At 35.0% G+C, this 19927-nt stretch overlaps 1 protein-coding gene across 5 annotated transcripts in view; it reads left to right on the forward strand.

Annotated features, from left to right (window-relative positions):
- Positions 1–19927, forward strand: part of COL11A1 (collagen type XI alpha 1 chain) — a 160537-nt gene that overhangs the window by 109405 nt on the left and 31205 nt on the right. For all 5 annotated transcript variants that reach the window (XM_033000510.2, XM_033000513.2, XM_033000511.2 and 2 more), the window contains 9 exons: positions 60–113; positions 7114–7221; positions 7695–7802; positions 8856–8909; positions 13041–13094; positions 13832–13939; positions 17075–17128; positions 18053–18106; positions 18208–18261. In XM_033000510.2, coding sequence (XP_032856401.1) covers positions 60–113; positions 7114–7221; positions 7695–7802; positions 8856–8909; positions 13041–13094; positions 13832–13939; positions 17075–17128; positions 18053–18106; positions 18208–18261 — 648 coding nt within the window. The remainder of the gene's footprint in view (positions 1–59; positions 114–7113; positions 7222–7694; positions 7803–8855; positions 8910–13040; positions 13095–13831; positions 13940–17074; positions 17129–18052; positions 18107–18207; positions 18262–19927) is intronic.

Here is a 19927-nt window from a genome sequence, read left to right on the forward strand (position 1 = left end):
TCTTGAACTTTCCAGTGTAAGACATAAGCTTGCTTTTTTTTTTTTTTTTCATTTTTTAGGGTCCAGCTGGTCTGAAAGGAGGGGAAGGCCCGCAAGGCCCACCTGGCCCAGTTGTAAGTAAACATAATAATTTTATAGAAATACAAACATTATTATATAGTAACCTTTTTTCTTCTCGACATGCTGTGATATTTTTAATCAACAGTCAGTAAAACAGCAGATAGATGTATCTATGTTCTTCATGAACTGCTCCAGCATAGGTCCTTTCCATGGGGTGCGGTCCTTCATGAACAGACTGCTCCAGTGTGGGTACCCCGCAGGGTCACAGGTCCTACCTATTTCTTTCCACCACTATTTTGCAATTTTTTATTTATTTGCTATCTTAAAAAAAAAAAAAAAAGTTTTAAAGCAGTCCTCTCGGAAGCTATTGAGGTTTTTCACTCAGATTTTGGAGATCTCAACATACTTAAAGAAGAGAATACATCTTAACCCTGTTTTGAATGCTTTGAACTTGGTACAGAGAATGATACAGCAGCAGGCATAATATACCACTATTTTTCCCACAGTATATACATTGCAAAAAATATTTTTCAATGACAATTAAGATTCTGTAAGTAAATGGAAAAATTGCAGAGCAAGCTTAAGAACTTTGAGAAAGTATGATAAGCAATGTAAAAAAGAATCTTATTTTGGAAAATAGTAACATGCAACTTGTGATCTATTGAAATCCATGAGAAAATAGATCATGCAACAATATAAGAATGGGTTATTAACAATACTATTTTATGAATATGTAAAGAAATTATGCATTACACAATTACTTTAGAATTTTAGAAGGTAAGATGACCAAATCCATCCATCGCTTTGAAGACTTTAGCTTTACTCTGTTTCTTGTGTGGACCATACCTATAGACAGGATCAGTGAAACTGTTACAAGTTATGTTTGCTTGGCTAATAACAGCTACGTAAAATCATGTCATGCAGTAATATTCCTTCTCAACATTTTAAGCTCAACATAGGCATAAAAATGTATTTGCCAACTTTTGGTGTTGTAATTTTTTCATTTATGACTATGATAGAAAAGCAGTGATATGTACTCAATTCCCACAAATAGTGAATTATTTTCCCTTGAGTATTGTGACTTTCCTTTTTCTGGATAGTCTTGTGCTCAACAGCTGTTTACATTCAGATTTTTGTTTCATGTTTGGATTTCTGCTATTTATATCTCTCCTGCCTCTTTCATTTCAGTTTCTGGTAGTTATCCACTAAAAGGTATTTGAAGTAGTACATGCTTAAAGTCACCTATTCTCTGTTGTAATTTTTTATGCAAGGAAGTTCTACAAGGATGCACTGCTATTCAAAACATGGTTCACTTATTCCCAAATGTGAATTGTGTATATTTCAACAGTCATCTTGTCAACTTATTTCTTCACTCAGTGCAACTGATATAAAAAAAATCAGCACAGCTATTCCTGTTAGACAAAGAATTAATGGAGAAGATGAAATTTGATGTGTTTCAACAGTAAATCTCTTGAATGTTCCTGCAATTCATATTGAGATTAGAATGCATTAAACAAGGAGGGGAAAACCCCCACGTATTATAAAGGTTCTTGCTTTTGGATTATTTCTACATTATTGGAAAAGATCTGCTATTGCACTCTTCTAAGTTTCTTGGTTTCTTAATACTTGGTACTTGAATTCTTAAAATTCATTATTGAATTCTTAATGCCTTTTAGCTTCTATTCTTTAAATCAAGGCCTTGCATTTGTGATTTATTCTTCTTCTTAACACCATGCAATATGTATACATTCCCAAAAGGCACCAAGACAAGGTACCTGAGAATGAAATGGAAACTAGTAGGGAGAGTCAAAAGGGATACCATTCCACCCCATTGGAAGAACCTGAACTGTTGGAGGAAAAGATTAATCAAAATCAAGAAAGCATAGACCACAATACGTTCTTCATTCTAAAGGTCATGACTTGTATTTTTGTTAAAGGAGTCCCTAAGGCTGGACTAACCTCACAAGGTGGTAGTTCAGGTGCAGTGAACCAGAACTCTTGTGAGCATGCACAAACCAGACAGCACAAGCATACCTGACATTTCATGCACCCCACTTTCCCAGACAGGATGACCACACAGTAGCTGTGCCACTACCATCATAGTTTCTCGTAAACATGCATCACATGAGATTGTTAGGCAAAATCACATATCTTGTTTAGTGATGGTTGTCCATATTCTGAAATATATGTGTTTGAATTTAAATGCAGATGATCCATATTTTTCTAATTCTTATAGGGTGTGTATACATTAGTGCTTTAGTTCAAAACATCAGAGCCTTTTTTATCTGAATGTCTCAATCACCCCATTTAGCATCCTTTGGTTCAAATCATGGAGCTCTCATGGAGCTCATGAACAGTATTCCTTTCATGTGGAACTAGATTGGAAGAGAAATTCCAGCAGCACTTCTAATACCTGCCAGCTAATGGGAGTACATTGCCAGACTAGAATTATCATGAAGTATAGTCCAGAAATACACAGAGTATGGGTGTCAGGAGCACAGTTCAACAGCTTCTTCACTGTATAAATCCATTCCTACTGGGGCCTCACTTCCTTCTAAGGTAAACATAGTCATAGGAAAATCACTTAGGAAGCTCAGAATTTTTTGCATATTGTTTTTCTGATCTTTGAGAAATAAATGGAGTGGTAGCAGGAATCATGAGCAGAGTGGAAAGAGAGTTTGAAGGGTAAATATATTTTTTTAAAATATACTTTGAATTCACTGTAGTGCAAGCAGGCCACTTGAGGCACAAAGAGCACTCAGCTGCCCTGAGAGTATTCCAGAAGTTCTCAGTGGGACTTTTTTTCTAGTTCATCTTTAATTATTAACTTGTTATCCTGAAAGTGTTTTTCAGTGAAAAAAAAAAGATGTATCAGTGTCCTTAATACTGGGTTTCTGTGCATCTGAAAGGAGCACAATTAAACCACAATAGCTTGCTTTTTTTTCACAATAGCTCGCTTTTTTTTTCACAATAGCTCATAGCAGACCATGAGCATCAAATAGTCCTAAAATATTTTCCCATCTATTTTTAGCCAACAGAGGGTACACACAGAAGCGTAATTATAATGGAGTCTTCATTTGCCATTTATAATAGGAAGAGAATTCATGCCACTGGATGATTTTCCTCCAACTCCCTGCCAATACCAATATCTGCTAACTAGCATATATAGTCAATTATAATCTTTATTTGGCTAGTGCATACATCTGCAAGCATACCAAACAAATAACTGCTCCAGATACTGTGCATGTCAATTAATGTGCTTAGAGGGATTTGGACAAAAAAAAAGAGATGCATGAATGCACTCCAGAGCAAGGTTTTTTTCCTGTGTGGTTTTTTGTTTTGTTTTGTTTTGTTTTGTTTTTTTTTGTGGGTTTTTTGTTTGTTGTTTTGGTTTTGTTTTGTTGGGGTTTTTTTGTGGGTTTTTTTTGTTTGTTTTGGTTTTTGTTTTTTTTCAAACAGTTCTGGTTTATCTGCTATCTTTGTTTTCTGTTTGTTTTCTTCCCTTCTCATACTACTGTGTGGAATGTTGAATGCTGATGAGAGAAAGCTCTTTAGAATGTCAAGCAGTCATTTTTTATTAGCTCATTTAGGAATATGATGCCCAAATTGAACTCAGAATAAGGCAGCTGTAGGCTACCCAATTATCAGTACTGAGCTATCTAGATCTATCTTCCTCTACCTTGTAACATTTTTTAGTCACGGGGATCTTCACTTGTTGAGCATTTTGTTAACCATCAATAAAAAGTATTGCTACTGCTATGTAATGTATCCAATTGCTATAATTACATATCTCTTTACAGAAAGTGAGATAAAAACAAGGTTACTAATGGGTTTCTAGTCTGTATAAGAGAAATAAAAGACAAAGCATGAAAATTCTATTCTGCAGAAAAGTTTTTAAAAACCCTCACAAAATAATAAAAAGATTGCTAGATGTGAGTACCACTGCAAGACCACAAGTTAACAAGGAATTTAGTAAGGGGATTGTTTCACAGTGGGACAGAGTGAGCAAAAAAAAAAAAGATAATAAACATAGAAACTGAGAACAGACTTAAGAAGATGCCTAAAATGCTTTTCTGAGTTGTGACCATAATTTGTGACCATAATTTAATGTATTATGCTTTGATCAGAAGCCATTCTCACAGAGAAATTAGAGGATCCTTGAAAACAGAAGGTGTACTTCCTATTCATAACTCATGTAAAATTTAAGTATAACAAATAAAAATGAGGCAAAGATAAACATGAAAAGTTGGCTAGAGTAAAAAGACCTACTAGAAATTATGGCCACTGTTAGTGTCTGCTGTCTGATATAGGAAAGATCTATGAGTTATCTCGACTTTTTTCTTCTCTATTCTTGCATCCTACTGATGATATGACCTAAAATTGTTCAGCTCATGAGAGCTGACAAGATCAGAGACCATGGTAGTATGGCTGCAGGGTAGTGAATTTTTCTTGTTGAATTCACTGAAGTCTTAGGAACTAAAATAACAGAAACAGGACTGAAACTTAGGCATCTACCTGGACTTATAAAGAAAACTCACCTGGAAGGATAAAGTCATCTATGATTCCTGCACAAATGCTTTCTTTGAACACTCACGCAAAATTAGATCTCACCAAGATAATTTGCAAAAATATTTGGAGTAATCATTCAGCATTCTCTTCAGAGTTATCTGGAGAGAAAAGCACCTTATTATGGAATTAGTACCGGTGATGCTAATAGGGTCAGTCCGGGAAAAGTATGTCATGAATAAAAGCAACATATTGGGCTCTCATAGGTGAAAGCATCTTAAAATTCCAATGTTCCAAGAGCCAGCAAATTTGATCTTGCTTAAACATGGAAAAAAACCCTGGGTATTCAGAGCCTCAGGCTACAACACCTGTTACTTATCCATTCCATGATGTATCACCCCACTTCCAGTATATTAGATGGAGAAATGAAATTATTGATAACTTTAAAATGTTATGAACTATCTTGTAGGTGTCAAGCTGAAAAGCAAGGAAAATAATACTATACAGCAAACAAACCTTTAGCAGTGCTCTATTCATGCAAAAATTGTAAATTATTTAAAAGACAGAAAACAAAGATGCTGCAAAAGTGTGAAAATATAAAAATTTAAAGGGTGAACAGCTCTTTGCTTCTCAGAGAGTCCACAGATTTCAATGTTATCTGTGTTACTATTAGTAAAATATTTTTTCCCGTTAGACTTGTAAGCACAATACTAGCTCATATGTGGAATATAGTGGAACAGAATACTCCACTGTCTTTGTTCCCATACTGCCTTATCTACAAGACACAGCAAAGATGTCCAGCATCTCAAATCCTCAAGACTGGCAAAGCTGGATTTCCTGTCAGAGTTCTCAACCAGTGATCGTGCGAAAAAGCACAAAGAAGCTCCATCATTCTCCATGCTCTGCCTGTACCCAGGAGAGCATCATGCTTCTGTTTCCCTGAACATGCTGCATTGTGTGGAGAAACGGGAAGAAGCAGGTTATATGACAGTCAACCTCTGTATCAGGAGACAGGAAGTTTCCCCCTGTGCTATCATGAATCCATTTCACAAAGACAGAAGAACACTTGGTCAGAATCTGCAGGTATGATCAAGGAGATATTTGGAATTTGAGTGTAAATATCTTTTGCTCCCTATCATTTTTTTGCTGTGATGTGCCCCCAAACAAGTCTCCATTTCTTTGCTTATGGGTTACAGAGAACTTTGGTTATAGATCACTGGAAATTAACCCAAGTTTCAGAAAGGATTTAAAATCAGTACTCCATATTGTATCTCTTGACTAAATGATAAACAAATATGGATAGACCAAAATTTAACATTTTGATTCTGAAATTCCATTTATTTGAGTAGAAGTTCTCATCTATACTGGTATCTGTTCCCTTGTATCCTTTTAGGAAATTTTTTTTAGTACTAGAACACCTTGTTTCTTTTCCTTTTTCCCCTTCAGCACTACTTAAAAGTGTATGCCATCAGTATTAGAAAGTGCAATAAGTAAGACAGGAAAAAATTAGTCTACCCTAGGTACCTCTTTGTTCTTAGACCACTGCAGATTTTTACATACCTAGTCATTCTCTCCATTTTGTCTAGTTAGCTCAATCCAGAAGAAACCATAAAGACACAGCTCAAATTATGAAAGGTTATGGAGCTTGGCTCTGTGGCAGATTGACATATTTTAAAAAAAGGTTGGCCTTTTATGCAACAGCCATAAGCCCTACACTGCAACAAAAGAAAGAACTGAAAGGGAAGGTAGAAACTAAATTTTCACTTATGAATGAGTAGTTTCAGATAGAAAAAAACCCCACTTATTTAGACAATTAAAGGAATACAGTAATAACAATTATATGACTCATTTAAAAGTGAGGTTTATTAATGTTAGAATAAAAATTATCCATCTCTGCTATTATTCTCTGTAAAAATATATTCTAGAGTATGCAATTCCAGTGTTTTTTCCACATAGAGCACCTGTCTTTTCCCCTTTAATTTGTAGTAGTGGATTTTTAACTTTTTCTGTGCTTATCTAAAGATATCTGTACATCCAAGCCTCCTCTGTATGACACATCAAATTAGTCATTATACCTCAATATATTTTTACACAGGTGAATTGAAATGCAGAAACATACTGAACATCACAGCAATGTACAGCAGAAAACTTGTCTAAAAATTTGGGTTGTGGTGTGTGTTAGTTCTGTATTTTAATGTGGTGAATATTCATTCATCATAGTATGTTAACGTATTTTGGAAACACAGAGAAATAAAAGTTCTTGAAAAGAGGCTGAAGTATGCTCCTATTATGATGAACAAGTACAGGAAGGAGTATTTATGAAAAAAAAAATTAAAATTACTATTGAAAAAGAACTATTGAGTGTGAACTTCAGGTTAGTTCTTTCAGTCTTTTTCTTTACTTTCACTCATGCTGAATGTATACCCTTCTACCAGCTGGAATCTCACTGAATAACAGGTACGTCCTCTGTTGACCTGGGTTATGAAAACCACCAAAAGTTATTAGGGCTCTATCAGAATTCTCTTACACTTTTTTATTGCTTTCCAGGGTTCACCAGGGGAACGTGGAGCAGCAGGCACTGCTGGCCCTATTGGTCTACCAGGTCGTCCTGGACCTCAAGGTCCCCCAGGCCCCGCAGGGGAGAAGGGTGCTCCTGTAAGTAATCACAGTCACATAAAAGTATCACAGCACAGACTTTTCATTCCAGAATGTTACTTTTTCCCACTCTAGTATTTGCCTATTAAACATATCCCCAGAATACCTGACGTACTCCTTTTATATTTACAATTAAGTAAATAGTCAAACATTCATTATCATACTCTCTAACACCCAAGAAGGGTTAAACCTGTTATTATCACAGCAGGGAATGAATATAATAAAAAAATTTGTCAAATCAGTCTTTCATTAAAACTTTTTACCCAGCCACTCTGCACTGGAGTACAAGTGTATTTGTCATCAGCTTCCACTATTACTTAGTATAATTTTGTGAAATATTCTTTTCCCTTTATAGTTTCCTTTCTGTAGTGTTTTGATTTTTTAAATTTTCTATTGGTAATTTGACTTCCTGTACTAAAATCTTCATTAGACTCCTGTTATAATGTGGATTACTTCTTTTTCATCAAAACCAGGGTGAAAAAGGTCCTCAAGGTCCAGCTGGACGTGATGGAGTACAGGGTCCTGTGGGACTTCCCGGCCCTGCTGGTCCTAGTGGTTCTCCTGGAGAAGATGGTGACAAGGTAAATCATTACCATTGGTATTAGTGCATCTGTGAGAAGATCTGTCAGTACAGTTCTCTGGCTGTAGCTTTCTTCACAATAAATAGAGCAATGAAGCAACTCTTACCCCTGCCTCTCCCAAACTCCCTCCACCCACTGCAAAAAAAATAAAAACACTTTTATAATCAGATGTCTGAGGGACAGATGCCATGGGACATTGGGATTTGTGTTCAAGAAGTAGTAGACTAAGATTTATCCTGACAAAGAAACAAGGATTAAAGTGTGGCAAAAGAAATCAAGGCAGATGGTGTCAAAACTGATTTTTGCCCTTTTTAGAAACTTGGTTTGCTGAATGAGTAAGATGTTCTCAGTAATGTATAGTGATTTAGAACCATTTCTGATAGGCTGAGGGTCTCAAAATAATATGTTCGCAGTAGATATTCTGTTGACTTCTGGCAGAATTTAGGACACGGCACCTTTTAGGATCATCTTGTCTGTTTTCCTGATCCAGCACTGTTCTGTTAGTTAGCACAGGGTGAAGGTAAAGACTCTGATGTTCGTTTTTATGATGCATTACGTATCCTACAGAGAGTATTTTCTATGATATAATTTAATTGTCTTTTATTACTGTATAAAGAAAACATTTTTTTCTGACATGGTTTCCTGATGATTTTAATAATTTTGAAGTTTTGAAATATTGTACAATACAATGAGAAGCAATTATTCAGTCATATACAGTTACATGAGTCTGTAAATCAGGGTGCTTTCATTATAAGTTCATAACAAAGGTGTCATGAGAAACACAGTTTCCTTTATTTAGAGCTCAGTTGCTCTATACTTCAAAGCCAGGTCTTGTTGCCCTTTGCAATGTAGCAATCAGTATCTGGACTAATATGACATACTGTTGATCGATGCAGAAGTGCCCCCTTTGGGCCTTCACACTTGAAGCAGCAGCATAAAACACGGAATAATAATATCAAAGGGGATGTTTAAAGGTACTGTAATATTGACTTCAGCTAAGTGTGAAGGAGACCATTTTAAACAAGAAGTTTAACTTTTAACTTTTAATTACAGGGTGAAATTGGTGAACCAGGTCAGAAAGGTAGTAAAGGTGACAAGGGAGAAAACGTGAGTAGCAAAATCCTTTGTCCATTATATTCTTCATAAATAAAAACTATTAATGCATGAAGCATGCAGATAGCCTTGCTACATCAATGAACAGAAACAAAGACAAACTTCAAAATGATTCTTCAAAATAATGTTGAGTTTTAACGCAACACTAGAGGTTTCTATTTATAGAGCCATGCACATATTTAGTATTTCTCATATTCCTTGAGCTTACAGAATCTTTAAAAAATAGATAGGTAAATTACATTCCTAGGCACCTGTTCCTATACAATTTTAATTCATCCATTCTACATTTGAACTTGAGAGACCAAGAATATGCATACATTCTCTTGCTGTGTTTAAATTAACTTCACTAACTGTGTGAACATACCCAGCTTTAGTTTCTTAGCCATAATGATGAAGAATATGAAGACTTGGTAGAGAAGTCTACTAATGTAGTTTTAAAATTTTTAAAGAATATCTAATTCTTAAGAGCAGACTTAACTGATTGCAGCATTTCAGAACAGTGAAGACCTCAGATGAAATGGCTTATATGAGTTTTCAAATATTATCGCTAGGCCTATTAGTGAACTTTGGACTAATCAGACTTCTACTGATTTAATTTGAAATGCTTATGTCTTCAAAATTATTTCTAAAGTTCAAGCATTTTCTCCTTTGACTGAGTCCAGAAATATAAAGATAAGATTTTTCCATTAAAATTTGAAGCTAGAAAGAATAAAACTAGCATATTTTTTTCTGTTTGATTTTGGTTTCTTTCCCCAAAATTCATAAGTGATTTATTTTCAATTCTGTTCAATTTCAGGATAAACTGGTATTTTATTTGAATAATTTTCATTAAGATAAAATGGAGAGGTAATAGCAGAAAGATTGTTTTATTATTATTAAATTTCATCAATATTCACTTCAGCATCAATATTCAATTCAGCAAAGCTCAGGGCTCAACATAGGGGTATTCATAACTAAGCATATTTACTATCTTGAAAACATTGTGTGCTTATGATTAACAAGTTATAAAGCATCATAAAAGCAGATTGCTTCTAAAAGTTACACCAAGTTTATGGATTACACATAATCAGATGATGTTTTATAGGAGGATATATAAAATTCAAGCAAATCACAGTTTTATAAAAATTTCACAGATAAAAATGTGGTGACAAAATGTGCAAAAAAATAACAAGGGGTTTTTTTGTTTTTAAAGATAAGATTGTCCTTTTCAGTGAGAAAGACTTCTGCAGTTCCCAGTGCAGAAATCACACAATTTTCATAATCTTATTTTATTAGATCGAATCACAAATGCTATAAAAAACTATTTGTAATATCCTTTTAACACAAGGAGTGTAATATTATACGTATAGATGAGAGAGTACTTCTGTTATTAACCCCTGTTTTCCAAGAAACATACGTGTAACCAAGCTGTAAACAAATTCTGCTTCAGACTAAAATTACTCCTGTATAATCTGAGCTGAATGCTGTAGTTAACATGGTAAAATTAATTTATCAAGTTAAAACATTTTTAAAAGTCAGTTTTAAAACTATGGACTTGTTCACAGTTAACTGAAAATTAATCTTAATCTATTTGTTGTTATAGTTGTAAAGCAGCTGTGAGATACATAGAGATATATGCAGCTCCTCTTTGTCCACCTGAAGAGGTTCATAAAAATACAGGCTCTGTATACACAGAAAAATCTGGCATTTAAAGGAAAGGGCAGAGGAAGCATATGAAGTAGGTCATGGTCCAGTTCCATTTTGGGCTTTGTGTGTGATCGCATGTATATCCTCCTGTTTTCCTGTTTGACATGTCTCTTCATTAGAGATGCTTCTGCATCAGAGAAATTCAGAAAAAACACATGCTGCGCTTTTCTATTATTTCAGATCATTTTAGCATAGCTAGTTACGCTGAGCATTACACTGTGACCACAGTTCCCATAGTAAGTACTAATGTATTTGGTCATGTTCCAGCAGACCTGCTTTACAAATAAAGTGTCTGCAGCATAATCATTTGAGAATGTATCCTGTACTTTCAAGTCCAAAGGTTTAAGGCATTTGGGAATATAATATGTTTTCCTTGAAATAGTGGATTCAGTGTTCAGGACTGCTTAGTTGAAGTGAATGTTGCCCCATTTGAAATCCTGTGTATTGAATCCTACTTGCCCTCAACTGCAGTCATTCAACCCTGACAATTTCAGAATGTGTTTATTTCAAATCTGCTTTCCTTCCAACATGCTGACAGATGTATATTGGGGCGGGGAGGAAAGGCCTTGTTGGTCACCTCTGAAAGATTCTGAAGAGGAAGTAAGTACCTAGTTCTGAAATCACAGGACATAAAGACTAGATATTCACAATACTCAGATACCCACAAAAGCCTTAGTGGGCATTTAGAGGCTAATGACAGTGAGGACCTTGAGCAAAGAAGAATAGATCCCTCTTTCCTGTTTAAGAAGACCTGGAAACATCTTCAATTCCCTGTTTAAATTAACAAGGATTTATGTTTGGGGGTTTAACTATACTGTACCTAACAAAAAAGACTATGTTGCCATATCCTAGCTAGGGACAGGACAATTTTATTGTCGATGTATATCTTCTCTTGAGCTTCAAAATCTCCATGGCTACCACAGCTGCCTATATTAACTGAAGATTCTCTCCTGATGATTTTGATTAGTCTCTCTCCATTTGCCATATAGAGCAATGGAAAAAAGAGTCTGGCCATATGTCCAAATAACTTCACATTGGTCAGTTGCAATGTACCTTCCAACAATACTTAATATTAAAATGAGTATTTAAATAAGAATTTAAATAAGATTTCAAATGTTTAGATCTTGTTCTGGGCCTTGTAAAATGAAGGAGAAGGTAGAAGCAACCTGCAGATTGTAAAAGCAATCTGCTCCATTATGATTTTTTTAAAAAAATCATGCATGCTAATTCCTTTTGTCATGGTTAAACACTGCCCCCACCCCCCCCCCCCCCAGTCAACAGGAGCATTCCTAGGAGTCCTTTCACTTAGATATGTCACCACAGAGGCTAAAAAGCTTTGCTTTGTCTACTGCGATCAGGTATGTGGGAAAAAGAGAATTATAAAAGAGAAGAAATACGTAGTTTGACACTTCAAATTCCCTAGAAAATAAGATACTCTAAAATATACGTGGCACCCAAAGAAAGAAATAGTCTACGAGACTTTAGAAGTCCCTTTTCCTAATCTCCCTATAAAGGACAGAACAATCTATTTTTAGCTCTAGCAAGGTCTTTAAATCCAAGCATTATTCTGCATCTATTCCCAGCCTAGAAACTGCAGACAATTTCCTTGCCATTTGAAACAGCAAACTAGAATTCAGGCATTGCCAGGTGCTTTCTTAGCTTCACTCTTTGTCAGTCTAATCTCTCTAGCTGGTGCCAAAACCAGATACAACCTACCACATAATTTTAACCCCATCATAAACTAGTGTCTTGCATTCCCATATTCTGTTATATATCTTCATTACATCATATCCACATAACTGACTTGTAAATTATGTGCAATATAACTTAGAAAGTTATTATTCTCTAAGGAGACTGGAAAAAATTAAGAAGTTCCTCTTTTTTGCTATTCTGTTGAAAAGAGAATTAATGTCAAAGCGACTGTGAGTCTCAGTGGCCAACAAGAACTTCGACTTTTTCATGTCTCCTGGAGATCAAAATAAGCTTTGTGCTGTTGCAAAAAACATTTCCAATTTCATAAAAACTAATCCAAATAATAAGCATTCAATTTAAAGATAAATCATTAGATGATGCTTTAAAGGTTGAGTTTCCCTGCAGAAATCTCATTGCAAAGTCTGATATTTTTTCTAATGAAAAAATCCTATTTTTCATTTTGATTCATGTTTGCATGGGAATCTGTTCCAAATAGTGTGAAACATTAAAAATGTGTTTTCAATAAATTCAGGTATTAAGTCTATTATAGATGTGCAAATCAGTTTTTGAGAGATAAATGATTGTTTGTACCGAATGGAAAAGACTTGTGAATAATGGTACATTCTCTATGGAGAAACGCTTAATAGACCTTGATCATGCAAATAGGGTTGTCTCTATATTTGCTTTTAATCTTTTTCTAGATGCCATAATCACTAACTTTTCCTTTTGGACGTTTGTTTGTTGCAGGGTCCTCCAGGTCCACCAGGTCTCCAGGGTCCTGTTGGTGCCCCTGGTATAGCTGTAAGTAGCTTATTCAGAGCAAACCCCAATCTTGCCATAACTCATCTGATACTCAGCAGTTCTTTGAACTGCATGCTCCTTACTCAGGAATATATTTCAAATCACCATTAACAGTTCTATCAGTGTCCCCTTACATGCAGTTGTTTATTGTGAACAAGCTTGCATAGGTGTCATTTTATTGAAAAATTACAGCAGGGCAATAATTTGAAGGAATCATTAAAAATGAAATAGTGTAAACAGTGAATGGAGCCCATTCTTTTAGTGAACTTGTCTGATGGTTTGTATAAGTCAGTGGTAAAATCAGCTTGGTACCAGATGCATTCAAAAGGGTATCTCTTTTTGATATCCACCTGATAACAGGTGGATTGATTTTTATTTTTATTTAAAAGACTTTGAATTCTTCTACCATGAAGACTGGTAGAACTATATGTTACTCATATTTACTAATATGTAGGTATTCAACAGCTAGAGTGTTTATGCAGATGTGAAAGAGAAGAGGTATTTAGGAAAAAAATTTGAGAGATATGCAGTATTATTTGACCTACATTAAACAAGGGCACATGCTGGTATTCTATTTATGTAACAGATTTCATTCAATCAAGGTGGTGTACATGCATTTGTAAAGACATTAGGAGTGATTCTGAGCCCTCTTGTAGTCATTTTCCAGTCATTCCCGTGGAGCTTTCTCTGTTACTATCAGACCTGTAATATTTTTGCTTTTCACTGTTTCCAAACAGGGAGGTGATGGGGAGCCAGGCCCAAGAGGTCAGCAAGGGATGTTTGGGCAAAAAGGTGATGAAGGTCCTCGAGGCTTCCCTGGCCCTCCAGGCCCTATTGGCTTACAGGTAAATTCCTTTATTATTTTACCCTCGACCTGTAAGAACCCTGATTTCTGTGTCAGAAACTGAATGAGTATTATCTTCTACTAAATAAATGATAGCATCAGTTAATAAGAACCGAAGGATGCCATATTCACAGACTTCATGCATAAATAGCCGATTTAATGCTGAAGGAGGGTAGTAGGATGCTCTGAAACGGAACTCTTGGCTACCATAGACTTCAGAATTTCATTCAATAATTCATTCATTAGTAGAGTCCAGCAATTTCTGTTTTAATGAGAGCACTTCTTTTTATTGGAGATACACATTTTAAGGAAAAGTTTCAACCCAGAGGTATTCTTAAAATGTCCTTGTCTTTTAATGTATTTTCACAATCGGTTTTGGCAATGTAGTGTATTTCTCAGTGATACTATCACAGACACTACTTGTGTTCTGAAAGGTTAGCAGAACTCCATGATGCTTATACACTGGTGCCATTACTGGAGGTTTCCTATAGTTTCACGTTGCTTCCCCTTAAAATTGTTATTTTATGAGTCAGAAAACACAAAGCAAGCATACAGTAAAATGTAGGCCTCTCACTGCTGCATCCAGAGAATTACAGTTGAAAGACCCTGCTTTTTCAAAAATTTATTTTGCTTAAATATAACAAAACAATGAAGAAGACGTTTAGGACCTTTGATTCATTTACATGTAATTAATATTAGAACACAGAGCACTTGGAAATTATTTCCAATCCATGCACTGAACTGCAATATGAATCATACATACTCTCTTTTAAAAAATGGAAAATTATAGCAGTAGTGTTCGAATATATTAAACAGTATGTCTCCTTTCTATCCACCATGCATGAACTGACTCATTGCCTTTCACTAAGCCAAACCTTAACCTGTACCTATAATTTTAAAAATTCTATTATATAATGCAGTTCACAAAACTTACAATGAAGTTTATAAAATATTGCACACCTCCATGGAAGATACAGTTCATTGCTGCACCAAAACATACATCTTGCATAGATTCATACAGCCTTTGAAACGGAAATAATTTTGTATTTTCAGAAATGATAATTCAAAAAAAATTATTCCTAAATTTTATTATGAATTGTTAAGTTTTTTATTCTCCTTGTTATTTTTCTCAGATCTAGGCTACTGTTTCTATTGATGTTTTTCAATGAAGTCGACCTTCACATTTTAAGTTTAATGAGCACTAAGCTATGTAAACATAAAAATCAATTAGGTTGAGACCTACACAAATGAAATATTTCAAATGAGGAATTTTATTTCTCTGATTAAGATTTTAATATGTTGTTCCATGGACTGAGATCCCATACTTTATAATGTTATTGAAGTACCACTGAGAAATCAGGACTTTCTTTTATTCAGTAATGCAATTCTAATAGTTATTATGAACTGTTGGGGAATAACAACATTGTCTTATATACAATATTCCATGGTAATTATATCACATTTCAGTTAAATTCTACTGATATTTCTTACATTGGACATCAAGTAAAAAATATGACTGTTCATAAAAGTGAACATTGGTAATTTTGAAAATGTATTATCTTGTGAATTTCCTTGCTCTTTATTTTTGATATTTATTTTAAAAATAAGGAAGTTTCTAACAAAAGGAGTTGAAAGTAAAGAAAATCTAAAAAGCTATATGGGCCTATCTAGGTTATTTTATAGTCAATTTATGGCAATTTTACTTATATTTTGAAATATTAAATGACAAACACCTCAATTACTTCTTGCCAAAAGGAACTGAAAGCACTCCCAAAATACCATGTCCAATAATGCATGAAATAGTCATTCAGTGAAATCAGTGGGATTTTTTAGAATGTTGAAATGGGAGTTCAGCAAATGGCTTTGGAAAGTCTTTTCAAAGACAGAAATATCAAGTAAATGTTTAATTGCCTTCAGAGTTTTATAAGTACCTCCTCTGCAAGCAGTTGAATTAGCTGTTTAGGTTTATCATGAACAATGAATCATAATGGATGAGGCATTCAGCTTTTTAATCTAAATGTCTTTTAATGTTCATGGGGTAGAACTGAGTGGACTGTTGGCAACTGGAAAATCTGGTTTATTTAAGGTGGGATTCTTCTCTCTAAATATCAGCTCTCTAAAGACTAGCCATCCAGTTCAATCCTAGGCTTCTGCTCTAACCACCCTCTAGAAGAATTAGCTACAAAACTGTCATTTAAAACTCCTCACAGTGAAGGAAAAAGTTAAAGTTGATTCAAATTTTATTTGTTGAACTATTACCAGATTACAAAAAATAAACATGAAGAATGTTAGAAAGTAATATAACTACTTGTTATCATAACCCTGGCATTACTACTCAGCATGTACTGTAATCAATACATGTTACTGAAGATAGTATTATCAGCTATGGGCTTCCATTTTAATAGAATACGGTCTAGTACTTTTTAAAACAAGCAATATTTCTATAGAAAAAAACACTGTGTCATCACAGGAGCCAAAGCTGGCTTTTTTCATGCTGATTAGCTAATTGTAAACAGGCTTTCACAACAACCACAATGCACTGACAGGGCAGCCAAGTTTTCACAGTAGTAAGTAGACAAGAGAGACATATATCATTTTTAGAAAAGGTGTATCTGTGAATTTTGAGAATTCCTTCTATTGTTCAGATTGTGTCAAAATAGGAGAGCAGCTGAGGAATGGATATAGTCTTGGCTAAGTTTATACTTCATACTTTTTTAGACATCTTTGCATACCACTTCGTTGTGCTGCACTGATCATGTTTCCTTTACATATATATGTAACATTGCATAAATCAAATTATCCAGATGCCCACCTGGGGTCTGGATAATGATGGCAGTGTTTCTAAAGTCAGCCACGCTAGCATTTCTGTGTCCATTTTTTTTTTTTTCAGAAATTTTCTGCCTCACCTGGTTTAGACATCCTAGGACTACCTATACATTTGCTGTAATATAAAAAACTACTTTTTTTTTTTATTAGTTTCAATGTAAATAAGTTTTGTTTTCTTGTTCTGTCCTATCTCCCCTCCCAGTTTCTAAGCTTCACATGTAGATCTGATTTATATTGTTTCATATTGATTTATAACTGATCATTCCAGGTACCCTACTAATAGTTTTCTTTTCTCTTCCATGTGTTTTAGGGTCTGCCTGGCCCACCAGGTGAAAAGGGTGAAAATGGTGACGTGGGCCCAATGGTAAGACTTCTTCTCCACTGGTCATACTGGAGGATGTAAAAATCATCCCTGTGTTATTGTCTTTTCTCTGTAGCTCACAGTTTGATAAGCTACTCCTGAATTTAGTGCCTGAGCATGAAACATTTTGTGTAACATAAGCTCTCTCTCAGATTTACTTTTCTTTTCCATATCTATCTTCTCTTTTATATCAAGATTTCTGTAACTTATGAAAACACTCTGCAGAGTAAGTAGCAAAGCAGATGCTATGGGTGTCTGAGACAGGACAGTGGCAAGCAGGTGCAGGAAAGAAAGAGAAAAAGGAGAGACCACTGCACTGGAGAATTTGAAGCTGCTTTTCTGAAATTCAGGGCATTGTACCTTAGCTTCAGGTAATTGCAGGCCAGAAGATGGTAAACGCTATTTGGCTATGTTTACTCTCTTTCTCTGGGTGATCTTGAGACTACTTTTTCCAACTGTTTATACTGTTGACAGAATGCCTTTGGGGCTGGCACTGACTGAAATGCAAGCTATCTACAGCCACCAACACCTTGTGCCCAGCTTGGATGCTTTATTATTGCCCATCTGTAGGCACCATGGTGCAGTACTGTCATATGTCTATTACCAGACATACAAGACACTCCAGGGTCTTTGCACAGTGGAATGGGTATGCAGGTAACCTGCAGGGAAAATACAATGCAGGAAAATAATCCTCAGGAGCCCTAAGCATCAGATCACTTCCATCTCAGGTACTGTATAATATAGCCTGGATCCCTGTCGCCTTGTGAACTCATGCAGTGGGCAGCAATCTGGCCCTGCTGTTTCTGTAGCACTGAGAAGATTGAAAGTCCTCTACAGATTGAGTGTATTGTTTTTCATTGGCCATAAAAGTGCCACCGGAGTTATTCTTTCTGATTGTAACTATATCAAATTGTCTCTTTGATACAGGGTCCACCTGGCCCTCCAGGTCCAAGAGGTCCCCAGGGTCCTAATGGAGCTGATGTAAGAATTAACCTTTTTTTTTTCTCTTTCAGTAATTCAGTAATAAGCACTATATTTGTGATAACTATTTTGGGGATAACAATCATCTTTTCTCATTGTAGGGTCCTCAAGGCCCCCCAGGCTCAATTGGCTCTGTTGGAGGTGTTGGTGAAAAGGTGAGTGTTGAAAATAACCTCCTGGAAAGAGAAGATGTTGGAATAGGAGTAGCAATTTGCATTTTGATTCTTCTTCTGAGCTATATAGATATACTACAGTTCCCAAATATCCTTCATTGACCTAGTAATTGTGAATAGTGATCTAGCTATACTCCTAATGTCTGACTTACCACAGTTGGTCTTTTTATTTCACATTTTACATCACAAAAATATTTAACAATGAGAGGAAAGAGCTTTGGAGCAGAAAAGGTAGTTTTCACGTGAAGGATTAAAGTAAGGTTATGGTTATCTCCTTAACTACATGGTTTGATGCCTACGGTAACATTATTGTCATCAAGTGTTTTTCATTTTATACTAGTGTAGCTTAGAATATCATATAGCCCTCTATCTGGAACATTAAGAATATAAGCTGTTACCTAATGTATCAGTGGTAAATATATCTGTGAGGTGAAGCAGATCTGAAGCATCCTTATGTATCTGTTCCTCATACAGATAGATAAAGTTCCAATAAAGTCAGAGGTCTGTGGATGATTTGTGCTAGTTGAAAACCTGACTTAAGACTGACGCTATATGACATTCATTCATCAAAATTATTTTCATTGCTATTTTCAATTTTCTATTCTGAAAATTTCCTACAAGTATATGGGGTGGATTGTTTTTGTTTTTGTTTTTTTTTTTTGTTTGTTTTTGTTTTTAATTTCATGATTTATTCAAAGAACATGTCAGATATATCTTCCTTTTTCTGAAAGGAAAGATACTGTTTACAGTAGATGTAATGGCTTTTTTTTTGTATTGGATTCATTTCAATCACCAGTGTAAGCTATTATAAAATGCTGAGCAAACACAAAATTCAAAAGAGTGTCTCTTGAAATTCCTATTTATGTTTATTTTACTAAGTTAGGTGACCTCAGCCATATCATGTGTGTAAGCCTAAAATCATTTTGCTGTAATGTTACTAATTTAATATGATTTTTTTTTTTTAACTTTGGATTTGGAAAGAAGATTTTGAAAGGATCATAAGGTGAAGGAAACAGAATAGAAATATATTCCAGGCCAGTGTATAAATAACTTACTGAGAAACCATGTAGATTGCTATTGAGTATTTAAATATTTGCCACAGAATATCATATGTATTCAATGAAACACTGATGTCAATGAATCCTAGAAAAGACATCCCTAGGAATGTCAGTATTGGTAGTTTTTCAGAAAGCTTGCTGTGCTAATTACTTTTCAGAATATGAAGCAAGTTTTCCATTTTTCTTCCTGTCCTGTCAGATAATTAAATGCACAGGTATCTTTTCCCTCAAATTCTTCATACACCATTACTGAACTTCAGCACTTCAGAAGTCTTAACTTCTGCTCCCTTTCATTCAGCCACATGTTCTCTTTGACACAGTGTACCAGTATTGTACCTTTAGGTACAAATCTATCAGATCTGTGAATTCACAAATAATGACTCAAGTACCAGGTCAATCAAAATCACTTATATTTGCCACAATCCTCTTATTGATCACTGTCCAGAAGCATGTCACTCTGCTTCACAAAGCTTTTAGGTATTCTCTCTTTTCACAAGATAAGGAAGTTGCCTTTATTTTCCAAGGATCATTCATATGACTAATAATATAAGAAAAGAAAAAAAAAGAAATCTGCAGTTTATCCTGCAGTA

This window comes from Tyto alba, unplaced genomic scaffold, assembly GCF_018691265.1.
Source record: "Tyto alba isolate M040663 unplaced genomic scaffold, T.alba_DEE_v4.0 Super-Scaffold_1000006, whole genome shotgun sequence".
NCBI classification, from domain to species: domain Eukaryota; kingdom Metazoa; phylum Chordata; class Aves; order Strigiformes; family Tytonidae; genus Tyto; species Tyto alba.